The sequence below is a fragment of the Phragmites australis genome, chromosome 1, assembly GCF_958298935.1.
Source record: "Phragmites australis chromosome 1, lpPhrAust1.1, whole genome shotgun sequence".
Lineage (NCBI taxonomy): Eukaryota > Viridiplantae > Streptophyta > Magnoliopsida > Poales > Poaceae > Phragmites > Phragmites australis.
Window position 1 is genome coordinate 55,812,717 of NC_084921.1, and position 24,029 is coordinate 55,836,745.

Consider the following 24,029-nt stretch of genomic DNA (forward strand, 5'->3'; position numbering starts at 1 on the left):
AGGGTAACATAATTGAAACTTCTATGATAATGAGAAAGCCTAAGTATTAGAGTAGTATTGTAATCTTCTGTTTATGTAATATTGTTGATGATAAGATTTATTATTTATAGTGGTCATTGCAGTGGAATGAGATCAGTACCTACGATGATAAGTATTGAAAGAGTATTTTTCGTATTAAGTCTAATAAAGAATAAGCTAATAGATAGTATATGTGATAAGTTATTGAACGACTGTTTAATGATATTTATTAAGCGAGATATTTTCTCAAAAGGTCAAGGAGGATAACATAATCGAAACTTCTATGACAATGAGAAAGCCCAAGTATTAGAGTAGTATTGTAATCTTCTGTTTATGTAATATTGTTGATGATAAGATTTGTTATTTATAGTGGTCATTCTAGTGGAATGAGATCAGTACCTACGACCATAAACAATATCTCCGACTATGAATAGTACTTTTTCGATCAATGAATAGTACCTACGATCATGAACATTGTCTCCGATTAGTGAACAGCAACCACGATCAGCGACCAGACAACTATGACCAGGCTATACGAACATATGTTCGGATCACGGACTATGTTGAATCAAAAAAGGTCGAACTGCAATAAAGAATACTCTAATAGATATATGAGAATTTACTTGGTCGAATAAGAAAGATACATTAGTTATAGAAAGTTTGAAGAACAGAAAGCATAGCCGAATAATGTATGGAAGTTTTATTCGATAAGTATTAGAAGTCCTAATCTTGTACAGCTAAGACCTACCGCCCTTCAAATATGAGATGGTCATGGCCGATTGAAATCATCAGCCAATCAATCAAATATAAATTACAATATCTTCTGTCTTTTGCCTAGCTCCTGTATTATCGTTCTTTTTTTCTATCTATATTGCTACCCATTCTTGATCTCAACGATTAAAGATAAACCACCGGTCATCCGCGCTCCTATAGGTACCTCCTGAGCATGGATGACGACAAAGGTCTAACAACGCAGCGCCACGACAAAGGTATCCTAGGTGCTGCTTACCGGATATTGCACACGAGGTGCTCAGTTTGACGCAACATCTTTTCACGTTAACAAACGTAAGACCTTATTTCATATTTGAACTATTTATATTGTAGTTTTTGTAAATTTCAAACTTATTTATTAAATTTATGATGTTATGACATCTTATTAACATATTTGTATTGTAATTTTGATAAATTTTATAATTGTATATTGGATTTGTGGTGTTATAAAAAATCGTACTGTCAAATGGGCACACCCATCCAAGAGTGCCTAGTGATCTTGGAAAACAATGACTATAGAACAAAACTAAAAGGAAAACTCTTCTCTGCCGTCGATGGTCGGTGCAACAATTGTCGGTGAGTTTAGGGCACATTGAGTTTCAGGTTCAGGGTTACGATGACCCTAGGAAGTAGAGGGATGACAGTAGGCGGCAATCGGACCGGTGATGGGTAATGGCGTAGATGTGCATTTTGGTCTAGAAATAGAGAAAACACACGTGGACACACAAACACGCTCTAGAGGTGGAAACCAACATAGAGGATTGGCAGCACTGCTAACTGCTTAGGGTTCTTTTCACTCTCGTTATCTTCTCAGCTCAAATGGGATAACTATGCTTTGACAAGCACATGTTTCTTACATAGCTAACACCATAAGATAATATTATGTTTAGAACACGAATACTTATAAATTAGTCATAACCTATCTAAAATATTAAGATGATATTAAACCCACTAAAACACTTGAGTCACATGGATCAAAACTATAACACTAATAAGCCGAGTGTTTCAATGGGCTTGGCAGGCTAGAATGATCAGGCAAGTCAATGTGCCCAAAGACGTGCACTTTCAGGTCCCAGCCTAAAATCGATCCCCTTCTATCGTTCTCTCGCAGTCGTCCACCTTCGTCTGAAACCGAGCTTGACTACTCCGCTCTGGTCTCTGGAACCCTAGGCTAGTGATGGCATACCTCAGTGGCCAATGCCCTGTTGCCACTGGCGCTTGATCGTGGGAGAGGAGGTTGGAGGCACCACCACCTGTTCCCGGTGCTGCCAGGGCGCGGCTGTAGCTGCAGCCATGCTCCATTGGCAGCCACGGCTCCGGCGGGAGTTGGCATCGCCTGGGGCTACCAACCCCATCTGAAACAATAACAAAGGGATTGGTAAGAAGACTAAAACAAACGGTACAATTTCTATATTGAGAACCGTGTGATCGTCAGTGTTTGTGCAAATGTCAATTCAATCAATGTGCCATTGTTTGTTTGATAGGTTGATATATTATCTTTTGATGTACTTTGAATTACACGGTGCAAAAATTGTTGTTTACTTTTCGTATGACAGCTATTATCTTAAAATTATTGTTTGTACTTTTGGTTTAATTAGTCTGTGTTTGAGTTGGCCCCACCTAAAATTTTGAGCTGGTCCGCCACTAACCAACACACACGATTTGCACACGGCCAGATAACTCTACTTTGACCGCTTCTAGTGCCACTATTCCACAACCTGCACTCCTAACCTCATGCAACCGCATGCAGCACTCCAAGAAACCATACACGCAGCTAGCTACTCGAATGCTCTGCCATGAACACGGCACTAACACATGCAGTAAACTCTAAACTAACATGTCAAGATTATACTCCCTCTATATTATGTGCAGTCAACTATTTCAAATTTTGATCATAATTATTTTTTATATATTAAGTTTAGATACTTGAAAATAACATGGTTAGATTTATCTTGAAAAATATTTTTATAATAATATAATTTTACTATATTTTATTAATATATTATAATAAAAAGTAGTAGTTAAAGTTATATTTTAGAGATCACCTTGATGTTCAAAACACGCTTATTTTGGGAGCAGAGGGAGTACATAATTATGCTGCGACGCAACAGGAGGGCAGTGCCGATAACAGGTTAGCGAGGTGTCGCTTGGAAGAAGAAACAAGGGGATCCATGCCATGCGATGTGCATCCGGCGGACGTGGTTGATGGACTGAAATCTTTTGGCGTTTCAGGCGACATAAAGGAGTCGAGATTTTGTACTGCTAGAGCTGCAAATGACAGCAAAGATTGTTGATTCTGATTTTCCTTCAACAACTGTATCTGTATGTCGACCAACACCATAATATAAATGATTACTTTCTTGAGGCAATGGTATTGAGGCGAGATTTCACTGATATAGTAGTTATCGACTTGCCTGCCAAGGTTTTATTAATTTCATTTCCCTTCGATTTGAGCTTTCTTACATTGTTGTCCAGCCGCAAATATAATGACTGCAGAAAGTATCAATTCAGATTCTCATTTCGTGGCTGCATGTCAACATGTGGCATAAAGGATTGCTATGTTGGTGCAATGCTGGATTACAATTTATAGCCATTGTTTTTTCAAGTCGTTTTACTCACTTCCTGTTTTGATTCGTATTTGAGGAAGCAACTATTCATTTCGCTCTAATCCTACGTTCTAACAATCTGTTTGTCGTGCGGAGCCGGCAGCATGTCGTCGTCGTCGGTGCCGGCCAGGCCGGACAACGTCGCCGCCGCCTCGAGCAACACATTCCACGTGCTTAACTCTAGCAGCGGAGCCGGGGGACATGCGAACGCCGGGGCGTATGTCCGGTCTCCGCAAGCCGCCGCGTTGCATTCACCACCGGTGCGCGCCATCACCAGTAACAGCTATCCAACCACCGGCGCCGCCTCGGTGAACGCCGTGGCGGCGCGTCCTCCCGGTGGAGCGTTAGCGCCGCAGATGCTGCAGCAGCTTATGATCTTGGCAGGCTGGGGCACACGCCCGCCATGGCTCCAGAACTACGCGTGCATGTCCCCGCAGGGCCAGCCGTTGCTCCCCTCAGGGAGACACCCCGGACCTCGCGGGGCGCTGTCGTTCGCACCCGGGGCGCCGGGATCCAGTAGCAGCAGCGTTGGCGGCAGAGGCGCCGTCGCCGTCCAAAGCATTGCCGAAGGCGGCAAGTACTGTCGCAGAGGTAGCAGCGCAGGGCGCCGCGAACCGGCAAACTTGAGGCCGCTTCAGATTACTGCCGCTGCTACCGGCGCCGAAGCTAGCAAGAATAAGGGGTCACCGGACGGCGGCAGCAACGCAGATGGCGCGGTGCAACGTCTGGCCCCTGTGCTCGCGATGCCGACTACTGCTGGTGCCCAAGGGAAGGTTACCCCCGCCGCGAATGGCCGCGTTCGGAAGCGCGTGCCCAAGGACAAGGAAAGCAACAAGCCGGCCGCATCCAAGAAGCCGAGGCAGAGGGTTGCCGGCAAGCAACGGCCGGCAGGCAAGAACACCGTCACAGCTGACGCGAACCTTGTCGTTGACAAGCAGCCGGGCTTGACAAAACCCGGCTCCAATCCGGACGCGCAAAGCAACGATCTTCAGATTTCTCTGCTTCGCCGCCGCCAGTTAATAGCAGGAAGAGGAAGAACGCCGCCGCCTCACCAAGCAGCGGCAGATGCAATCTGGTCGGCAGGAGGAACGGCGCGGATGCAGCGGCACCGGCGAAGAAGCACACCGTACTGAACTGGCTGATCGACGCCGGCTTCCTGTCCGACAAAGAGAAGGTTTTCTACGTGCCAGGGGACGACGGCATCGAGAAGGTCATCTCCGGCTCGGTCACCCGGACGGGCGTTCACTGCAGCTGCTGCGACGCCGTCGTGCCGCTACCGGTCTTCGAAGCCCACGCCGGCCATGACCGTGAGTCCAGACAGCAGCCGTGGGACAAGCTCCTCCTCGCCTCCGGGAAGCCGCTCCTGCGGTGTATGCGGGAGGCGTGGGAGAAGGAGAGGGTGAGGATCTTCCAGGCGCAGGAGAAGGAGAAGAGCTCGCAGGCCAAGAGGAAGCTCCTGGCGAAGCAGAAGAAGGGGGTCGTCCAGAGGATCATGTCTCCGAAGATGAAGACGAAAGCAGGCGAGAAGGATTCCAGTGACGACGCCTGCGGCGTCTGCGCCGATGGAGGGGAGCTGCTCTGCTGCGACAGCTGCCCCTCCACCTTCCACCCGGAGTGCCTCGCTATGAAGGTAACAGCAGTGTCTGAATTGATCTGCTCTCTTTGATCACCACGTTTTGTTTGTCTGAAACTCTGAATCAATGTTGGTTGCATACGATCTAGATAGTATCTCATGTAGCTATGCTTCTGTCTGATTTCAGGTCCCTGAGGGCTCGTGGGTTTGCCACTACTGCCGATGCATGCTGTGCATGGCGAATGGTGATCAGGGCCTTTCCACATGCCAACAATGTACTCGCAACTGTAAGCATCTCTTCCACCGTTTCAATTAGTTCTCATGTTTTTCTCTTACTTTTACTGAAGAAGAACTCATGCACTGACAACACCAATGTAGATCATCAGCACTGCCGTCCATTGCAGAATAACGGGCGCGACATCGGCACGTACTGTAGCGAAACCTGCAAGAAGGTGAGCACTTGTTGATACTATACTACTACTTCCCTTATATGTGCTAGCCCCAATATTTTTTTGAGACTCTGCACTCTGTATTATAGCTGTTCTAGTTTCCGATGAGAGTGCTAGAGTATGTAAAAAATAAAAATATTCAGACTTTGTTTCCCTGCAATTTAATTAGTTTTATTCTTGTAAACCGAATATCAAGCATTTTCTTTTTGAGTTTTTCAGCTGTCTTCTCAGCTATCAGACATGATAGGAGTAACGAACCGTTCTGAAGATGGATTCTCATGGGCTCTCTTGAAGATTCAGAAGGATGAACCAGCCAGTTCCATGGACATGCCTGTCGTTCTTGAATGCAATGTGAAGCTTGAAGTGGCGCTTGGTGTGCTAGATGAGTGCTTTAACCCTGTGAAAGATCGAAGAACTAAGATCGATATGCTCCACCAAGCTGTTTATAGCCTTGGGTAAGTTCAGTCAGAGCGAGGGCTGAACAATTAAGTGCCACTGCTATAATAGGACCAAATTATGGTAACCCTGATATGTCATACAGTTAGCATTTTAGCTCACTTTAACTGATGCATATGAATCAAATCTGGCTTTCCGATGTCATTAAAAAAATTTGCTTAACAGATCAGAGTTTAAACGGCTAAGCTATGAAGGATTCTACACCATGATTCTAGAGAAGGATGGAGAAATAATTTCAGCAGCCTTGCTGAGGTTTGGATCTAGTTTTTTCTCTTCATTTTCCCCTCTTGGTAGTTTCTTACAAGTTTGTTTACTTGGATTGGCTTAGCAAAGTCAATGGCTCAATGCCAGTAACTGCATGATTAGCTCCAGTTTGTTGCATTTTTAAATTGTCCCTTACCCATCTGATCACATTCTATTCTCTATCCATTGCATTGCACCACGGATTTAAGGTTTAAAATGGGCCTCATTTGGGCCACTTTCTGTTTACCTCTGGGCCTAGTATAAATGTGTGGCTGGCCTACTTGGCTTTGTTTTTCATTTTTTAGGGTTTGTTATTGGCTCTATGATTGGTGTAGTGGAAAAGGACTGAGAAACCCCCTAAAAAAAGAAGAGAAACATTTACTTCCGCATCAACACAGAATGAGAATGGTAAATTTTGTAAACAAGACTAACGCAACAGTTTTTTTTAGTGTCACCAACTCATCAGCTCAAATTGGGTACAGTAGCCTGGATATTCCTTTTCTCCAGCTCTAAGCATAGCTTGACCACTTGTCACTTGTGAGAAATCTTAATTAGGGTTTATGTAATGTGATAGCTATCAGTTATTAGGCATATATGCAATGTCAATGATAAGTTGAAGTCTTCTAGATTACAAAGAGAGACATTTATATAAGAGGAACCATCACCTGAAAGAGTGAACTCCAATGTTTGCCTAATCATATATATGGAGCTGGCAATGTGAGTCATATATGCAATAAAGTTGAGATACTTGAATGATTAGAGAATAATGCTTTGATTTGATGCTTAATTGGTGGTGACTAGGCTGCCTATACCTTTTTTCTGCTGGAAAGATAAGATACACACATGATTAGTATGTCAGCATGCCTTGTTTCTCTACAGGTTCCATGGCACAAAACTGGCAGAAATGCCTTTCGCAGGCACACTGCCACCTTACCAGAGACAAGGAATCATGCGTCGCCTTCTCAAGGCTGTTGAGCAGGTGCAGATCTGCCTCTTTCTTAACTTGTCCCTCCTGTGAAAGGATTATGCCAGTAAAAACAGAAATGGAATCAGTGAAACTCTGCTCTGACCTTTGTTATTAGGTGTTGACGTCAGTGCAAGTGGAGAAGCTCGTGATACCAGCCATAGCTGATCTAGTGGACACTTGGAAGAGATCTTTCTCCTTCAGACCCGTAGAGCCGCAGTTGAGGGAGGAAATGAAGAAGCTGAGCCTGGTGGTCATCACCGGCACCACCCTGCTTCAGAAACCCATACCCCAACAAGGTACTGAAACTTGACAGCAATTCAGAGTATCATGTTAGTTAGCCCGAGTATATTTATCAGTCTGTGAGGTGAAGCTAACACGGTGTTCCTTCAATCGAACAGCCGAGAGAAATTCAGAGCCATGGCGCAAGTACACGTTTGCTCCGATCGGCACGGACCTGCAGATGACTCGCCTGGCCGACGACGAGCTGGCGTTCCTGGAGATGGCTCCGATCTGCAGCTTCACCGACCTGGTCACGGGGAACGTGTCCCTGAAATCGTCGTCGTCGTCGTCGGCCTCCATGGCTTCAGGGAGCAGCTGCCCCGCCCCTCCCGGCGTGCAGCGTTCTTGCGGCGAGGCGAGCGTGACGATCCAGCCTAGCTACGGCTACGCGCAGGGCAGTTCCAATCTCATCCATGGCATGAAGTGATCCCTCTCCGGCGCGGCTTGCTCGTCCGTAGCCGCAGCTAGCTGGATGCTGGTCAAGAAAGACTCAGCAGACGGAGACATGCAGAATTACAGAGGCACAGAGCTGAAGAACAGTTTCTCTGGAACCAGCTGTTCATTGCTCATCACATCACGGTGAAATGAAACGGACTAGCATCAATTAATCGTGTAAAATGAAATCTCCAACGACTCGTGCTCGTAAATCACCTAGCTAGTACTGTTTTGAACTTGTAATTTTCACACGAAAAAGAAGAGGAGAAAGAGATTCAAACAAACAAACAAAATGCGCGAGTCTCTCGAACCAACTGCTTCATCAGGCGATGGCGCCTCGGCGGGCATCTCGAGCTCGGGCTCCTCGTCGTCCTCGAGGATCTACAACTCCAAATACCACTAGCTTCCGCTGCTGGTATTTGGAAGGAGATGGATGGAATCCAAGAGGCTGCCAGAGAGCAGAGAGTGTGATTAGAGAGCGCTTTTAGCTCCTTTTCCGTTTGCTGCTTTAACCAAACGAAATCTACAGCGCAAGCAAAGTAGAAAGAAAGAAACAAGTCCTTGGCCGATGTTTTCTCATGTCCTGGGCAATCATAACGTGCATTGAGATACATGGTACAGGTGTCATAACCCGTCATGAGTAAATAAGTGCGGTATGTTTCGTAAGACCATCTCCAACAATTTCCCTTTGGGGACTAAAATTCTTTCACGACGGGATTTTCGTTCCCTTCAGCGCTCCAACGGTTTTCCTTCACGGTTCCCGTCACGACGGGATTCCCAGGATCATTCTCTTCAGGACGAAATTCTCTCTCCTTTCCCTTCGCGATTCCCCTCGAGGGGAAGCTGTTGGAGATGAGAGGAAATAAAGGGAATGAGAACGGAGAAGAGAATCGGGAAGGGAACGAAATGAAGGGAATATGATTGGAGATGGTCACCGCAACAAGGTAAATAAGATATGTTTTGATATTTTAAATAATTTATTATATTCTACACGAAAACTATTACAGTATTAGGACTGAATCCTCTAAATATTTGGAACTGATACAATCTAGAAAAGTAGCTAGTAGTAATACAGCGCAACCAATACCCAGACAAAAAAACCACCACCGGACCGGAGTATGGGTTGTTGCTGTTGAGGTTCAGGAGGAGCTGGAGTCCTTGCCGAATCCCATGAGTGCGTGGGTGAGCAGCATGGCTCCCCGGCGGCTCGCCTGCGCCATGTGCCCCAGCAGCGGGAACCCCACCGTCTCCTTGCTCTTCAGAGGCTTCTTGTCCCACCTGCACGATAGATGCGACGACAGTTAATTAGATTGTATTAGTTGCATTCCTTCTGAATGGGTCAAGTTTCTGGAGCTATATATGCATGGCTCCTGAACATGAATATCGAACTTTGTTTTTATCAGCCTAATATGAATGGCCGATCGAGTTCATTCCGTCAAAAAGAAGAATTATTTAGCTAGCTAGGTACCAGTCCTCGTGCTTGACGACCTTGCCATCGACGACCTCGAGCCTGATGAGCGACGCCAGATCCACGGGCTTGCCGAACACCTTGTAATGCTGCTTGTTGTCGATCAGAACCTGAAATATCCATCCATCCGTTTCCGGGAGTTCAACCAGTCACATCGTATATATGAGATACCTTCGTCAGAATTAGCTGGTGGGGTTGCAATAATGCGAGGAGAGAGATGAAATGGACATGCATGGCTTTTCAGAAAATGAAATCACCTCGGTTTTCCCCGTTCCGGTGGGATTTTCTTGTATTGTGTACTCCACGATCTTGGATTCACCGAATACCTGGCGACGTATGCATACAATATATATAACGATTGAGAACCATCACAGTGTTTTGGGTGATGCATGCTAGCTGTTGAGCTGAGCTAGGTTAATAGTGAAATGCATGCTTTAAATTAAATTACAGTGTTTTGGTTAAATTTGTTTTGTACCTTAGGAAGTGTGTAAAAGGCTGATTTGATTTGCTTCACCCTACAACGCAGAAAACAGATAAGGAAGGCATCATGCGATGCGATCTAACAAGGAACACATACATATATATATAGAGAGAGTTGAGTTCTGACAACATATATACCCATGAGCACGCATCAGCGGGTCATCATATGTTGCATTTGGCGCATAAATCTCAAAGTCCCGCGCCGTCGCACGGGATCCATACCTTCATGCAAAACATATATAGATTTTTTTTAAAAAAAATCACGAAATATGGATTTGTAGCACCAAGTTTAATCAAGCATTTTTTTTCTACTTCGCCGGATGCAGTAGAGTAAGCTCACATGTTGAGGAGATGCGGCATGATGCGCTCGGCGACGCCGGCGGCCGGCGGCTGCGACGCCTCCCCCTGCGACCCCGCCATGGCCGTCCCACTAGCTGCCGTCGCCGTGGAGAATTCCTCCTTCTCAAACGAGTAGCGCGCGAGGGCAGCTGCTAGCTGAGAGGATGGCAGCAGCAGCAATCGCGCGGCGGAGGAGGTGAGGCAAGGGAGAGGAGATGGCATGGGACAAAGGCTAGAAGGAGAGGAGATCCGGCGGACACAAAGAGGAGAAGGAAGAAGAGGGTGAATGCTGAGTTGAATTGTCTGTCTGTCTTGTAGGCGCGGCGCGTGCATGCGCGGCGGAGGAGGGCGCTACGTCGGCCGGCCACTCTGGTGGTGCCAGACCGTTTCCCTGGAACTTGTTGAGCTCAGTTAGGCTGGGCTCAGTTAGGTTGGGCTGGGCTGGGCTGGAGAGGAATCGGTGACGGATTAAGGTAGTGTTTGGTTGGAGAGCGAGGTAGGATGGGATAATTCCATTCATGTATTTAGGGATGATTTAGAATCAGATGTTTGTTTAGTGGGTGAGATAGAACGAATCCATTTTAAATTTTGGGCCCACCGTCAGTGACCAGCGTTCAGCCTTTTTTTTAACGGATCTGTCTCAAATCTTTGAAGAATATTCTCTGATTCAAAACCATTCCATTCCACTGAACTTCAACCAAACAGCTTAAAAATAAGATAGATCCACTCCGTCCCACCTCATCCCACGAACCAAACAATACCTAAGATTCCCGAGCAAGTTCGGTTGGCATGCTGAAACCGGAAGGCAATTTCGCCACACTTGTTTGATGATTTGCGAGATAGGAGGGGGACCGACGCCGCGAGGAAACAATTTCCCTGGAACTTGCTGGGCTTAAAAAATCTTTTATATAAAAGTCACGTGCCGGGCGCCGGCGGGACCTCGCCAATTTTATTCTTCTCGCCCCCCGTCCCTTCTGTGCTCACGCCGCCCCTGCCTCGAGCCCCTCCCCTCTTCGCTTCCGCGCGGCGACCCCGATCGGCGGGGACTCAGGTAACCTCCAAACCCGCCGCTCTTCCCCTTCGCAGCTTATGGTTCCCCCGACTTGGGTCACGCCGCTCCAATTCGATAGGGTGCTTCCGCTTTATAGCCTGCTTGCTTGATCAGTCGAACCGGGCGCCATTGCAACTGAATTGCTTTTCATGTGCTTCTCGTCGCCCATGCGGACTGGATTGCTTTAGTATAGTATAGCTCGAGGCGAGCTGAGGCTCATGTGGTTCCCCTCCCCAGCCCAAGTGGAGTGGGGGCAGGCCGCAGTAAATACTAACCTTTTGCATTTGCATACTAGTACTACTTGGGTGGGCGCCGCCGCCGATCTTCCGAGGTGCCCCACTGGGATTATGGAATTGGTCTTGGATATGCTTCTTTGGGGCAGACGGATGCAGCTGCTACTACTTAGTAAGTTTGTCTGTGATTGAGAGAATGAATCTCACATCCTTCAATTGCTGATGCCAAAACTAGTTCCTCTTAAACTTGATTGCGTGTGTGCTTAATGCATTGCTGTGTTTTGCTCCTCCTTTTTTTGGTTCTTTTGTTAACTAAGGTGCTATTTGGATCCCTCTTATTTCTGTGATTGCCTTTCTCTGCCATTTAGGTCCCTCTTGGTTCTGTAATTTGTCTTTGTACAGCATGTTGAATCATTATATGACAGTCATCTGCTGCATCTTCACAGGTTGAAATTGGATCAATTGACGCTGCATTGTAGCAGCGGACAATCTTGCTTGGTTGTGTTCCATTGGTTATCCATTTTTTTTCACACCTAAACCGTTTACATTAACTGTATATATCTACTTCAAGAGGTCAATATAGCAACAATGGCATCACTGCAGTTATTGCAACTAACAGAACGTGGGCGCAACCTTTTGTCTTCAAGAAGGTATGCTGATCTAACAATACTGTTTTGGAAAAATATGGCTAGATGGTCCTTAGCCATTAACTTGCGCTTCTTCTTTTTTCAAATGTGTACAGGAGAACACTTGCAATTGTTTCGGGTGCACTACTTGCTGGTGGAACTTTAGCATACTCCCAGTCAGGCCGATGGAAAAAACATCGAGAAGCAAAATCTTGCAATGAAGCAAATGCACATACCAGGAATAAGGAGAGAGTTGGTCAAAATGGCGTTGATGATAAATTGATTAAAACAAGGAAAAAGAAAAATGGGTTGAAGTCTTTACATTTTCTGGCTGCTATTTTACTCAAGAAACTTGGCCCAAATGGAACAAATTACCTTCTTGGCTTGACAATAACAGCAGTAAGTTATACAATTTTCTTTATTGTGCTCATTTCAGTTATTTGTCATATTGATAATAGTGTTCTGAAGTCTCAACATCAGAATATGTATGTAATCTAGGTGTTATTTCGAAAATATTAATTGCCTCAGCATTTTTTAGTTATCATTTGCATTTCGTGCTTGAATTTTGTCATTGTATTTTGCACAAGAGGTTATGTTTTATGGTACGTTACTGGGTTGCTATCTTGATTGTTGAGTAGTTACGGTAATGTGTATCAGAGCCTTAGCTTTCTGAGCATGTATTTACTGTTTCCCCTCCAATTACATAGAGCATTTTCCTTGCCATTGTATGTACAATGTGACACTATGCATTTGCTTCTCCAACCACATGTAAAAAAATTGCAGAACTTTGTTATGCGCGCTCATTTAATTATTTATCTATAGCAGCAGGCTGATGCATTCAATCTTTCTGCAGGTCTTGCGTACAGCTGTTGGTCACAGATTAGCAAAAGTTCAAGGGTATTTGTTCAGAGCTGCATTTCTTCGGCGTGTTCCAACTTTTACACGTCTAATTCTTGAAAATCTTCTTCTATGCTTTCTCCAATCCGCAATATATCAGACCTCAAAGTACTTAACAGGGTCCTTAGGTTTGCGCTTCAAGAAAATTTTGACAGATCTTGTCCACGCTGATTATTTTGAGGTATGTTGGGTTATAAAGTTGGAATTTCCCATTTGTATACACTCTTTATTCCTTATGATTTCAAATTGTTCACTTTTGCCTTCCCCTAGAATAATGAACTGAGGACTGTCTAGCTCAACCCAATTAGTCTTGGAGTCTAGTCACTTCTATTGATGCAATGCACTGGAAACATTATGTGGTGTTTGGTCTGAGGGATCGCCTCATTCTAGGATTGGTTGGTCCATCATTGGATCATCCCATGATTTTAGTGGGTGACCCTGTTCCTCATTCTTCTACTAGCCTTATGCTTGCAACTTGCAAGGTATGAAGTGGTGATGGACCAACTCACTTTGTTGTCCAAACCAAACACATGTGGTAGATTCAGAGCTACGATTGTATGAACCGTTCACCATCCAGTCCCACAAACCGAAGACATTTAATGATTATTTTTATCTTCCTGGAGTTTTCATTACGTCCATGTGAATATCACATTTCCCCCCTTTCTTGTAGTGAATCTTTCTGTCCAGTTGGATTTGCAGTTACCATAGAATCAGTAGAGTGAGTTGGATAGTACAGTAATGGTATTGCCACGTTGAAAAGTTCTAGGTGTTTAACTTTGACTTTCTGTAATCATCAGAGCTGTTTGTAACCTCCTAGAGTTCTTCTTACCATGTTAAATGAGCTGACTTCATTAGTCATTGGGAATATAAGTTCAATGGCTTAATGGTTTCTGTTTTCAACATATGCTTCCTGTAACAAGCTGTCGATTTTGTTTCCAATTTATGTCCAGAACATGGTTTACTACAAGATCTCACATGTGGATCATCGAATCTCAAACCCAGAGCAAAGAATCGCTAGCGATATACCAAAGTTCTGCTCCGAACTGAGTGACCTTGTACAGGATGATCTGAATGCAGTTGCTGACGGGCTAATATATATCTGGTGCCTCTGCTCCTATGCGAGCCCAAAATATGTCTTATGGATTCTGGTAAGCCTTCTATAAAAGATTAACTATTGCTTTTTATGACTGCCATATGATGTAGTAATACTCAATGTTTCTTGGGAGAAAGTTTGTTCCCTATTTAGTTAAATTGGTAATAAGTGTGTGCTTTCAGGCATATGTCATAGGTGCTGGTGGTGCAATTAGAAAATTTACTCCTGCTTTTGGCAAGCTGAAGTCCATGGAACAACAACTCGAGGGGGAATATCGCCAACTCCATTCACGGTTGAGAACCCATGCTGAGAGCGTGGCATTTTATGGTGGTGAGAGCAGAGAAGCATCACATATTATGCAGCGGTTCCGAGCACTCGTTAGGCACTTGAATGTTGTTCTTCATGAAAACTGGTGGTTTGGCATGGTTCAAGATTTCCTTCTGAAGTACCTTGGTGCCACTGTGGGAGTTGTCCTAATTATTGAACCTTTCTTTGCGGGAAATCTTAGACCCGAATCATCCACCTTAGGACGGGCAGAGATGTTGAGCAATCTTCGATACCACACCAGCGTGATAATATCACTATTTCAGTCTCTTGGGACCCTTTCTGTCAGCTCAAGGAAATTAAATATTCTCAGGTAGCTGCTTAATCCGTTGTGTCAAATGCTGATACTACCTATAGGTTAAGTACACATTAATAAGTAATATCACTTTGTTTCCTGTCAATAACATAGCTTAAATGGCTCTCATAAAAGTTTAGCAGTAAATGATATGTGTTATTTGCTTGTAAGTTTTATTCTTGGCATCTATTCAAGTACTCCTGGATTAATAATTCATCGGACATTTTATCTAGTTCCTTGCATTCTGAAATTATTCAAAGACACTTTTTTAAAATATAGACGGAAAATATTTTTCTTGAAAAATATACTTAAAAGTCTTAAAGTAGAGAAAAATTTCTCAGTAACACTGGGGACATGAATAACTTGGTAAATAACATCCTCTGGGTCCACATGTCATCCTCACATTAGATGCTCTTTTCCAAATTATACATGTCCTCCGTGTTAAAGACTTAAAGAGCAAATCGCTCTTAAAGTATTGACTTCCAGTTTCTGAGAATTGTATTGGTAATTCATGTTTTAGATTCTCAGTGTATTTGAAAATGGAGCAATTTATGAATCACATATGCTTTTCAATCAGACTTTAGTTTCATCCTGCTGTGAGGATTAGTTGATGCATTTCTAGTATACATGAGCTTAAAATCTCAAATGCTGGTACTTGGTGCTGATTAACTCTCTTCTTCTTCTTCTTGCAGTGGCTATGCTGACCGTATTCGTGAGTTGCTGGATGTCTCACGTGAGCTATCTGGTGTTCGTGATAGAATGATGATTCAAAATTCTCCTGCTGGAAATTATATCAGTGAGGCAAATTACATAGAATTTTCAGGTGTTAAGGTAATATTATGTCTTACTGATTTTCTATTTGTCTACCTGAAATGAAGATTCTAAGAAATAATTGGTTACAGGTGGTGACGCCCTCTGGAAATGTCTTGGTTGATGATTTAACGCTCCGGTTAGAGTCAGGCTCTAATCTTTTGATCACTGGTAATTCTCTCTTCTCAAATATTTGCTCCCGTCGTTCTGGATCTGTGATTTAGTTACTGCAATGCTGGCTGTAACAGAAATTGAATTGATTGTTGAGGGTTTTTTTTTTTTACATTATATCCTCGTTTTGTGGCTCTGGTTGGGTTTCATCTCTAGCCTTCCCCAACTTGCTTGGGACACAAAGGCTTTGCTGCTGCTGCTGTTGTATTGTTGAATATTTGAATGTTCAAACTGGGACACAAGAAGGAATGAGAAAATTTGTGCAACAATAATCTGTTAATAATCTGCTCTTCCTTTTCTGTATGGCTGCTCTCCATTTATCTGAAGATACTATTTTAAAGTAGGATATGTTTCATATTGTTGGCGTCCTGGTCCAATAGTTTATGTCCCCCATGTGTTTATTGGAATCGTTTAGTTGATTTAGAGCATTACTTGGTGACTAGTCTTGAAACCTGTGCTTTGTTATGGAAGTGCCTGATCCTTGGCTACAGAGGCATTACATTTTGCAACGATCTAGCTTCAATGTTTTTGTCTACTATTTCAGTTTTAGATATATCTTTTTTTTCCTTCGAAAACCGGGCAGGAGCTTTGCCATTCAGTAATAGGAGAGAAGAAATTTGCAAACGCTTGCCCAATGGGCTGCTACGGTATTATCAGAGAAGAACAAAACACAACACTGCAGGCTGCAGCGGCGGGAGAGGTAACCTAAAAAAGAGAGGCTAAACTGAACTGTAGAAAAGAACCAATGGCAACGTAAGGAGGAGCGAGCAGCTTGCAGCATAGAAATTTCAGATATTTCTTTTGAACATTATTAACTTTCAGATATTTCTTTTGAACATTATTAACCTTCTTTCCTTCTGTTGAAGTAGCCTTGGATGTTCTGTTTAGCTCGAAGGCCAATTAAAATTACCAAACCAAGCAGATACAAGTTATTTGACCCATGCATCAAACTTACTTGTGTGGTTCATGAATTCTACTGACGTTCAACCTTAGATAATTTTTTTTAATTATTTGTTTAGCTTACAGGCACTTAACAGTCTTATCAACTGACTAGAATCGTGGGTCACTTGTGTATTCTAAAAAAAAAACTTGACCACAGGGAGGAGACATCCCCCTGGCTTTGTCGTAAGAGATGGGAGTATCGAACCCTTTAGGGAGATACTTACATGACCTGCAAGAACCCGGGTTCAAGCCCAGGTGGACGGCCTCTCAACTGGAGGCTCTACCAACCAAGCGATAGCTCGGTTCTCATAACTTGTTTATTCTATGCTATTAACCTTTTCAAAGTTCATTTGCTGCTCCTAAAAAAAGTTGATCTGCTTGAACTTGGGCGAGGATAATGTGTCAAGTAGATGTTTCTTTCTTCACACATTTTATGTTCATGTCTAATGCTATTTTTATCTCTATGCTTCCACTTTACAAGGAAGTAGCATGCATGGAAATTAATCTTGTGATGTATCTTTACTCTTATTCCAGGCCCCAATGGTAGTGGAAAAAGCTCACTTTTCCGTGTTCTTGGGGGTCTATGGCCGCTGGTATCTGGTCATATTGTCAAACCTGGTGTGGGTTCTAATCTCAATAAGGAAATATTTTATGTCCCCCAGAGACCATATACAGTGGCCGGAACACTTCGTGACCAGTTAATATATCCGCTCACAGCAGATCAGGAAACTGAACCACTTAGCTATGGTGGCATGGTGGATCTTCTAAAGAATGTAATAACAGTCATATCAATGTAGCTAATGCATTGTTCCTCTAAATCTATACCTTGTCCCTTTACTTTGTGTACTTTGTTTCCCCAAACAACTGAAGCAAGTACGCTATAAACTTTGCTGGAAATCCTGAATGTTGTTTCTTTGGTTGCAGGTTGATCTGGAATACTTGCTAGAACGCTATCCTCTTGATAAGGAAGTTAACTGGGGTGATGAATTGTCTCTTGGCGAGCAGCAAAGATTAGGAATGGCTAGATTGTTCTACCATAAACCCAAGTTTGCTATCTTGGATGAGTGTACTAGTGCTGTGACAACTGATATGGAAGAGCGCTTCTGCAGAAGGGTTAGAGCAATGGGCACATCATGCATAACAATATCTCACCGTCCAGCATTAGTTGCATTTCATGATATTGTTTTGTCCTTGGATGGTGAAGGAGGGTGGAATGTTCAGGATAACAGGTTATAGTCATGAAAATACACTTTTCTTTTCTTTATCTTTTTTCCTTTATGGCACTTACAAGATAATGTTGAAATTGCTTTGATTCTTGTAGAAACGGCTCTTCCTTTTCTGCTGAAGTAGAGTTTGATGTATTGAAGTCTTCGGAAACTGATCGCAAGTTTGATGCACTAGCTGTTCAAAGGGCTTTCGTCCCCAGAACAAAGGTATTTATATTTTCAGAATATCCCTGTTGTTATTATTTGGTCAGTTTTCAATCTCTTAACTGGAATTTATTTGCCAGGGAAATGCATTATTGAAGCCCAAGAAACAGTCCTATTCAACTGAGGTCATAGCCTCTTTCCCCAGTATGGAAATAGAACATATGGTACAATCTCCTATTGTTCCACAACTGCAATGCCCCCCAAGACCTTTGCCTGTCAGAGTTGCCGCAATGTCTAAAATACTGGTATGCAGTTGCATTTCATAATCCGTTAACGGTGCTAGGGTACATTTTGCTCGTTAATGTTCAAGTACTTTTTCAGTTACTTATGCTCCTTAGTATTCAGTGACTTCTTTCTCTTGAAACTTATATTACATCTGAAGACATTGGCTGCTTAAATCTTGAATTGGATTAATGCAAACATACCACAAATCTAGACGTGAGTTTTTTAATTTCTTCAATTCTGATGGTGTTTTCGAATATTTGATTACCAGGTTCCAAAGCTATTTGATAAGCAAGGAGGGCAGTTGCTTGCAGTGGCACTACTTGTATTCTCTCGCACGTGGATTTCAGATCGTATAGCTTCACTGAATGGTAGGCTGTTTGGTACTCTTTGCTAACTGTACATACTATAACTCATAGTGTGCCTCCTTTCTAATATATTCCATTTTGACAGGAACAAGTGTTAAGTATGTCCTGGAGCAGGACAAAGCTGCCTTCAAACGTTTGACTGGGATCAGTGTGCTACAAAGTGCCGCAAATTCCATTGTCTCACCATCACTGAGGTAATTTCTGGTTCCGTTCATTTAAAGTATTTTCAAGATGCTAAATTTTGTGCCTCATTGAATTCTCACTACATGAGTCGAAGTACCATTCTCCCAGGCATACATATTAGCTACTTGTGCACTCAACTGATTTATATAATCGGTTTCATGGCCTAATTAAGTAATTTCTTTACAGAAATCTTACTTCAAGAATTGCCCTTGGATGGCGGATTCGCATGACCAACCATCTACTTCAGTATTATTTGAAAAGAAATGCTTTTTACAAGGTGAACTATTCTCCAACAGAATACTCACCAGTCCTTTTATTGCACTTTGTGGCATGCGTACTCATCTGTTCATCATGTATTAATTTGGATGAGCAAGCATTCTATACTTTCAGAGAATTCTGGCTATCGACTCATCAAATCCTGTTTGGTTGTTCATGTGCATCTGGTTTGGGTGTATCACACTCACACGAGCCTGCATAGTACTGTCTTGTTTTGGCCCCATGTTTATATCTGGGGTTATTGAATAAATAAGGTTTCGAGAATGTGACAATTTGCCTCCAGCCCTTTTGCTCCGCATTTGGCAGTTAATACTTGATTAGTCTGTTTATAAAACTTCCCAGCTGCTTGCCACCAGAGCGCTGAAGTTTTCTGGCAGTTGATACTGAAAATGTGTAGTGGGCCTAATCAAAAGGGTTAAGGGTGTTACTGAAAGTTTTTAACATCAAACATGTTGATTTCCAGACTAATTTTGGTAACTAAGCTGACTGTAGATTGGGTAGCTAGAACTGCTATTGGTTCTTCTTTAGGAAGTTGGTTCTAGCTTGCTTCCTCAACACATATTTGCATTTTTGGCTTGCTGAGGGTTGTGCTTATTGCAAGTTCACTAGAGATCTTGGGTTGCAGAATGGGCCTGTGTATGAATTATGATATTGAGGGTAAGATATTTTTGCACGACAGCTGATCAGTTTAAGTTCATTTTTGCAGGTATTTAACATTTCAGGTATGAGTATTGATGCAGAACAGAGAATAACACATGATGTAGAGAAGTTGACCAATGATCTTGCTGGCTTGGTTACTGGAATGGTGAAACCATTAGTTGACATTCTTTGGTGAGTTGCTCATGATCTCAGTGTTTTGGCCGTGTGTTCCTTAATTACTGATGTTTTCTTTGCAATGCTACTGGAATTCACCAGGTTTACATGGAGAATGAAGCTTCTGTCTGGGCGAAGAGGAGTTGCGATATTGTATGCTTACATGTTTCTAGGTCTTGGTTTTCTGAGAGCTGTGTCCCCTGACTTCGGCGATCTTGCAAACCAAGAACAAGAACTTCAAGGTACCTTCAGGTTAGTAGTACATACTTCGTTGGGCCTTGGTAAAGTACACCTGCTTATCATCTGAAGAATTTCAAATGGCATTTAACCTTTATGCTAGGTTCATGCACTCAAGATTGCGGACGCATGCTGAGTCAATAGCTTTCTTTGGTGGTGGATCAAGGGAAAGAGCTGTAAGTTTCCTCATATGGCATGAATGCTGCTTAAAATTTATACATGTCCATATTGTGTTCCCTGTGAACGGTATGTTGTTTCAGTATTTTCTGGTGCTATCCTCTAACCACCGTTTTGAGGTTCAATTAGAATGCTAAATACCAAGTGATGTGTACGTAGTTCAATTCTTATATCGCAAATTTGTCTACATCTTAAAATCAAAATGCTAAAATGATCATTCTTTTAGCTTCTTCTTCCCATCTGGTACATGATTTGTTGTTAATGAAATCTTATGTCCTCACATTTTTTCTTTCAAAATCAGATGATTGAATCTAAATTCACGACATTGCTTGACCACTCGAGGATTCTCTTGAGAAAAAGATGGCTTTATGGTATTTTTGATGATTTTGTGACAAAGCAACTGCCTAATAATGTGACATGGGGGCTGAGTTTTTTATATGCTTTGGAGCACAAGGGAGACAGAGCTTTGACTTCAACTCAAGGTTAATTAATAATGAAATTCCATCCATTTTCTGAGTGATGTTATTTTTGGTGTAGAGTTGTGCAATATGGCGATGCTTACCTTTTGGGATTACAGGAGAGTTGGCACATGCTCTGCGGTTCTTGGCATCTGTGGTGTCACAAAGCTTCATAGCGTTTGGTGATATTCTCGAATTACATAAGAAGTTCCTTGAACTTTCTGGTGGTATTAATAGAATATTTGAGCTCGAGGAGCTTCTACAGGCATCGCAAAGCTGTAAGTGTCAATTCATGGTGAACCTTAGTGCTACTAGTAGTGGGATGGCAGGTTGATTGCTAGCTGAATATTTGTAGTTCACAAAATGATTAATCTGGACTTTTAACTATTACTTATCTTGATGCTATCACTTGTACCTAAATATGCTACTGTTGTTCATCTAGATCCTGTTGTGCCTTCTAATGCTATAAATGCCGCCCCAGAAGAAATCATTTCCTTCCGTGGTGTGGATATCGTAACACCATCACAGAAGCTATTGGCTAGCCAATTGTCTTGTGATGTATCTCAAGGAAAAAGCCTTCTTGTGACTGGTATGTCTTCTTGCAGCTTCTGCTTAACTTTAATTTAGCACGGTGATAACATTGTTTTTCTAATATCTATTATGTTTTTCCCCCTTGAAGGTCCAAATGGTAGCGGGAAGAGTTCGATTTTTAGGGTGCTCCAAGGTTTGTGGCCCATTGCCTCTGGTAGACTTACCAAGCCATCTGAAGGAATTTTTCATGTTCCTCAACGTCCATATACTTGTCTTGGGACCTTGAGGGATCAGATCATATACCCTCTCTCACACGAGGAGGCAGAGGTGAAGATGCTTTCATATGAAACAAGTAAGTGCCACCTATCTCTGGACATATTTAGCTATTTTATTAACTACGCAACATTTAACCTTCAATTTATTCTGTTTACTTCAATATATTAGAAGTATTCATCAATTGTTAACTCGCTTGCTACGAGGCATTGATATAAAGTTATTTTAGCTTCTTTAATTGGAACTTTTAACAAACTTTTAGTATGTTCATCATCTCTTCTATTGTTATAAGCAAATTTATACACCAGGCGTACAGTCACAATGGTACTAAAGCCAGGGTAGTCCATTTGCTTATTTATTTTGGTGACATAACATTATACCGTAAACGTTGGTGATGTAGGTGACAAGTCCGCAGCTACCATATTGCTGGACGATCACCTGAAGACGATTCTAGAGAATGTTCGCTTGGTCTATCTTCTAGAAAGAGAAAGTTGGGATGCTACTCCTAACTGGGAAGATATCCTATCCTTGGGAGAACAGCAGAGGCTGGGCATGGTCAGTGATTAAAACCTACATTCTTTAACCTGTATTTATTGTCTAACAAATTTCCATATGTTTCCCATGAATCTCAACCTTTGTGCTTAGTGGGAATAACTGCTTTCTTTTCAGGCCCGTTTATTCTTTCACTGTCCTAAATATGGCATCCTTGACGAGTGCACCAAGTATGTCTCAATGTTTTTGATATTTTCATTTCATTTATTGATCAATCACTGTGCATGACTTAAAAAGCATACCCTTTGCAGTGCCACAAGTGTCGATGTTGAGGAGCATTTGTACATGCTAGCAACTAACATGGGCATAACAGTCATCACGTCCTCACAAGTAAGTATTCATCTAACTATCCTGAATCTTGAAACAGAATGTGAACAACTAACTGGGATTTGGATCCAATTTCCATTTGTGCTGGAACCCTTTTTTTTTGGTTTCTAGTCGACAGTTGTTTTGTTGTGGCACCTCACAATTTAAACACATATATATGCCATGTTTGAAATGCATGTTGCTGAAGACTTGTCTGGTTAATTTATTTGCAGAGGCCTGCCCTCATACCCTTCCATTCCTTGGAACTGAAACTCATTGATGGTGAAGGAAAGTGGGAGCTATGCACCATCCACCAATAATCGACGCAGTCAGCTGAGTTCCATTGTTAGTTACTTGCCAGTTGTGCAGATAGCTGTTGTCATCAATTGCCGCTTCATCGGATGCCGTCTTTATAAGCCAGGAAGGCAATTGCAACACACATGAAGAAACTCTTGCACCTGTATGCAGGATATGTGATGGATACTTCATTTTTGTTGAAATTTTCTTTTGCTTGTTAGAAATTTTGTAACACAGAAGGAAATACATACATCGGTGTTAGGCAGGAAAGGTTTTAGATGGCTTTTTGGAGGTGTACGCTCCGATAGGGAGGGGATAGCATAGTAAGTACATAACCTTGTTACTCCATCCTGACTAATTTTATAGGAAAGAATAAGTTGGCGGTGGCCACCAGAATCGAATGGTAGCATGTAGCAAATATTTGTATCAATGGACATGGGTGCACGAAGTGTGCCCCTGTAAATGGCAACTAATTTATAGAAAATCCAAATATTTTTGTTGGATTTGTGTTGCAACCTTGTTCATATATATGTGCTCATGTTACATCGATTGGCACGGACTACTAGACCTGCTGAGAGAGGAGGACGAGCAGGCCCTGCGGCCCGACCAGGATCTCGTTGAGGAAGCTGACGAGTCCGAACCAGACGACCGGCGTGACGTCGACGCCGCCAAGCGGCGGGATGAGCTTCCTGGTGACGGCCAGGAACGGCTCCGTGGGCGCGTACGCCAGCACGTAGGGGAACTCCGTCACGGGGAGCCTCGGGTACCACGACATGACGATCCGCAGGATGAAGAGGAACCCGAACGCCGACAGCGCCGGCCCCGCCACGCCCGCCACCGTCTTCGCCGTCGCGGGGTCCAGGTCACCCAGCACCGCCAGGGCCCGGTATAAGGACAGATGGCGCGACGGCTCCACTTCCAACGCCGCCGCGGAAGAAGCATGGCATGGTAATGTTAGTGCGGCGCCGCTCACGGCCACGGCCAACAGGCCGCCGCTGAGAGCTCTCCGTGCCTTGCAATTGGTTGGTACCACTTGCTGAACGCCATCGTCGCGTCCTCCCAAGCGGGTATCGAGGCCCTGTTCGGCGCATTGGAATCAGGGGGAAATACTTTCAGGAACAGCTTGACTTGTGAGGCATGCACGGTCTAGTAGCTGCAAGGAGTTTAGGAAGAGTTAGTGACGACCTTGCCGTGGCTGGCGGCGGCGGCGACGAGGCACCTTCTCCTAGAGTGTCCTCTGAAAGAAAAGAAGACGGAGACGGCCCTGGGAGCAACGAGCAAGGAGGAGGCCTCCATGAGAGGCAGAGAGAGAGAGAGAGCTGGAGGAAGAAGCGCTGAGCTGATAAGGCAGGTGCAGGGATGACAGTGATGGAGTGATGT

General features: G+C 43.3%; 4 protein-coding genes across 4 annotated transcripts; 2 read left to right on the forward strand and 2 right to left on the reverse strand.

The window, feature by feature from the left end:
* Positions 1–5,210: 5,210 nt before the first annotated feature.
* LOC133886522 (increased DNA methylation 1-like) lies at positions 5,211–7,895 on the forward strand. Its single transcript, XM_062326201.1, has 7 exons — positions 5,211–5,255; positions 5,316–5,420; positions 5,637–5,872; positions 6,039–6,125; positions 6,996–7,095; positions 7,199–7,379; positions 7,482–7,895. The coding sequence occupies exons 1-7, from the start codon at positions 5,211–5,213 to the stop codon at positions 7,787–7,789; spliced, it is 1,062 nt and encodes a 353-aa protein (XP_062182185.1). The 3' UTR covers positions 7,790–7,895.
* An 847-nt stretch (positions 7,896–8,742) lies between these two features.
* Positions 8,743–10,433, reverse strand: LOC133929351 (uncharacterized). The gene is made up of 6 exons (XM_062376077.1): positions 10,086–10,433; positions 9,884–9,967; positions 9,741–9,780; positions 9,523–9,591; positions 9,266–9,375; positions 8,743–9,075 (listed from the first exon to the last, which is right to left on the reverse strand). The coding sequence occupies exons 1-6, from the start codon at positions 10,415–10,417 to the stop codon at positions 8,937–8,939; spliced, it is 774 nt and encodes a 257-aa protein (XP_062232061.1). The 5' UTR covers positions 10,418–10,433; the 3' UTR covers positions 8,743–8,936.
* A 558-nt stretch (positions 10,434–10,991) lies between these two features.
* Positions 10,992–23,154, forward strand: LOC133929360 (ABC transporter D family member 1-like). Its single transcript, XM_062376089.1, has 26 exons — positions 10,992–11,135; positions 11,815–12,018; positions 12,111–12,393; positions 12,848–13,072; positions 13,842–14,039; positions 14,167–14,621; positions 15,296–15,434; positions 15,506–15,584; positions 17,061–17,299; positions 17,451–17,755; positions 17,848–17,959; positions 18,037–18,201; positions 18,450–18,549; positions 18,632–18,740; positions 18,916–19,006; positions 19,712–19,836; positions 19,921–20,070; positions 20,159–20,231; positions 20,534–20,714; positions 20,810–20,968; positions 21,133–21,279; positions 21,370–21,573; positions 21,895–22,049; positions 22,164–22,216; positions 22,298–22,376; positions 22,586–23,154. The coding sequence occupies exons 2-26, from the start codon at positions 11,957–11,959 to the stop codon at positions 22,670–22,672; spliced, it is 3,975 nt and encodes a 1,324-aa protein (XP_062232073.1). The 5' UTR covers positions 10,992–11,135; positions 11,815–11,956; the 3' UTR covers positions 22,673–23,154.
* Positions 23,080–24,001, reverse strand: LOC133929377 (uncharacterized). The gene is made up of 2 exons (XM_062376113.1): positions 23,835–24,001; positions 23,080–23,727 (listed from the first exon to the last, which is right to left on the reverse strand). The coding sequence occupies exons 1-2, from the start codon at positions 23,943–23,945 to the stop codon at positions 23,212–23,214; spliced, it is 627 nt and encodes a 208-aa protein (XP_062232097.1). The 5' UTR covers positions 23,946–24,001; the 3' UTR covers positions 23,080–23,211.
* Positions 24,002–24,029: the final 28 nt, after the last annotated feature.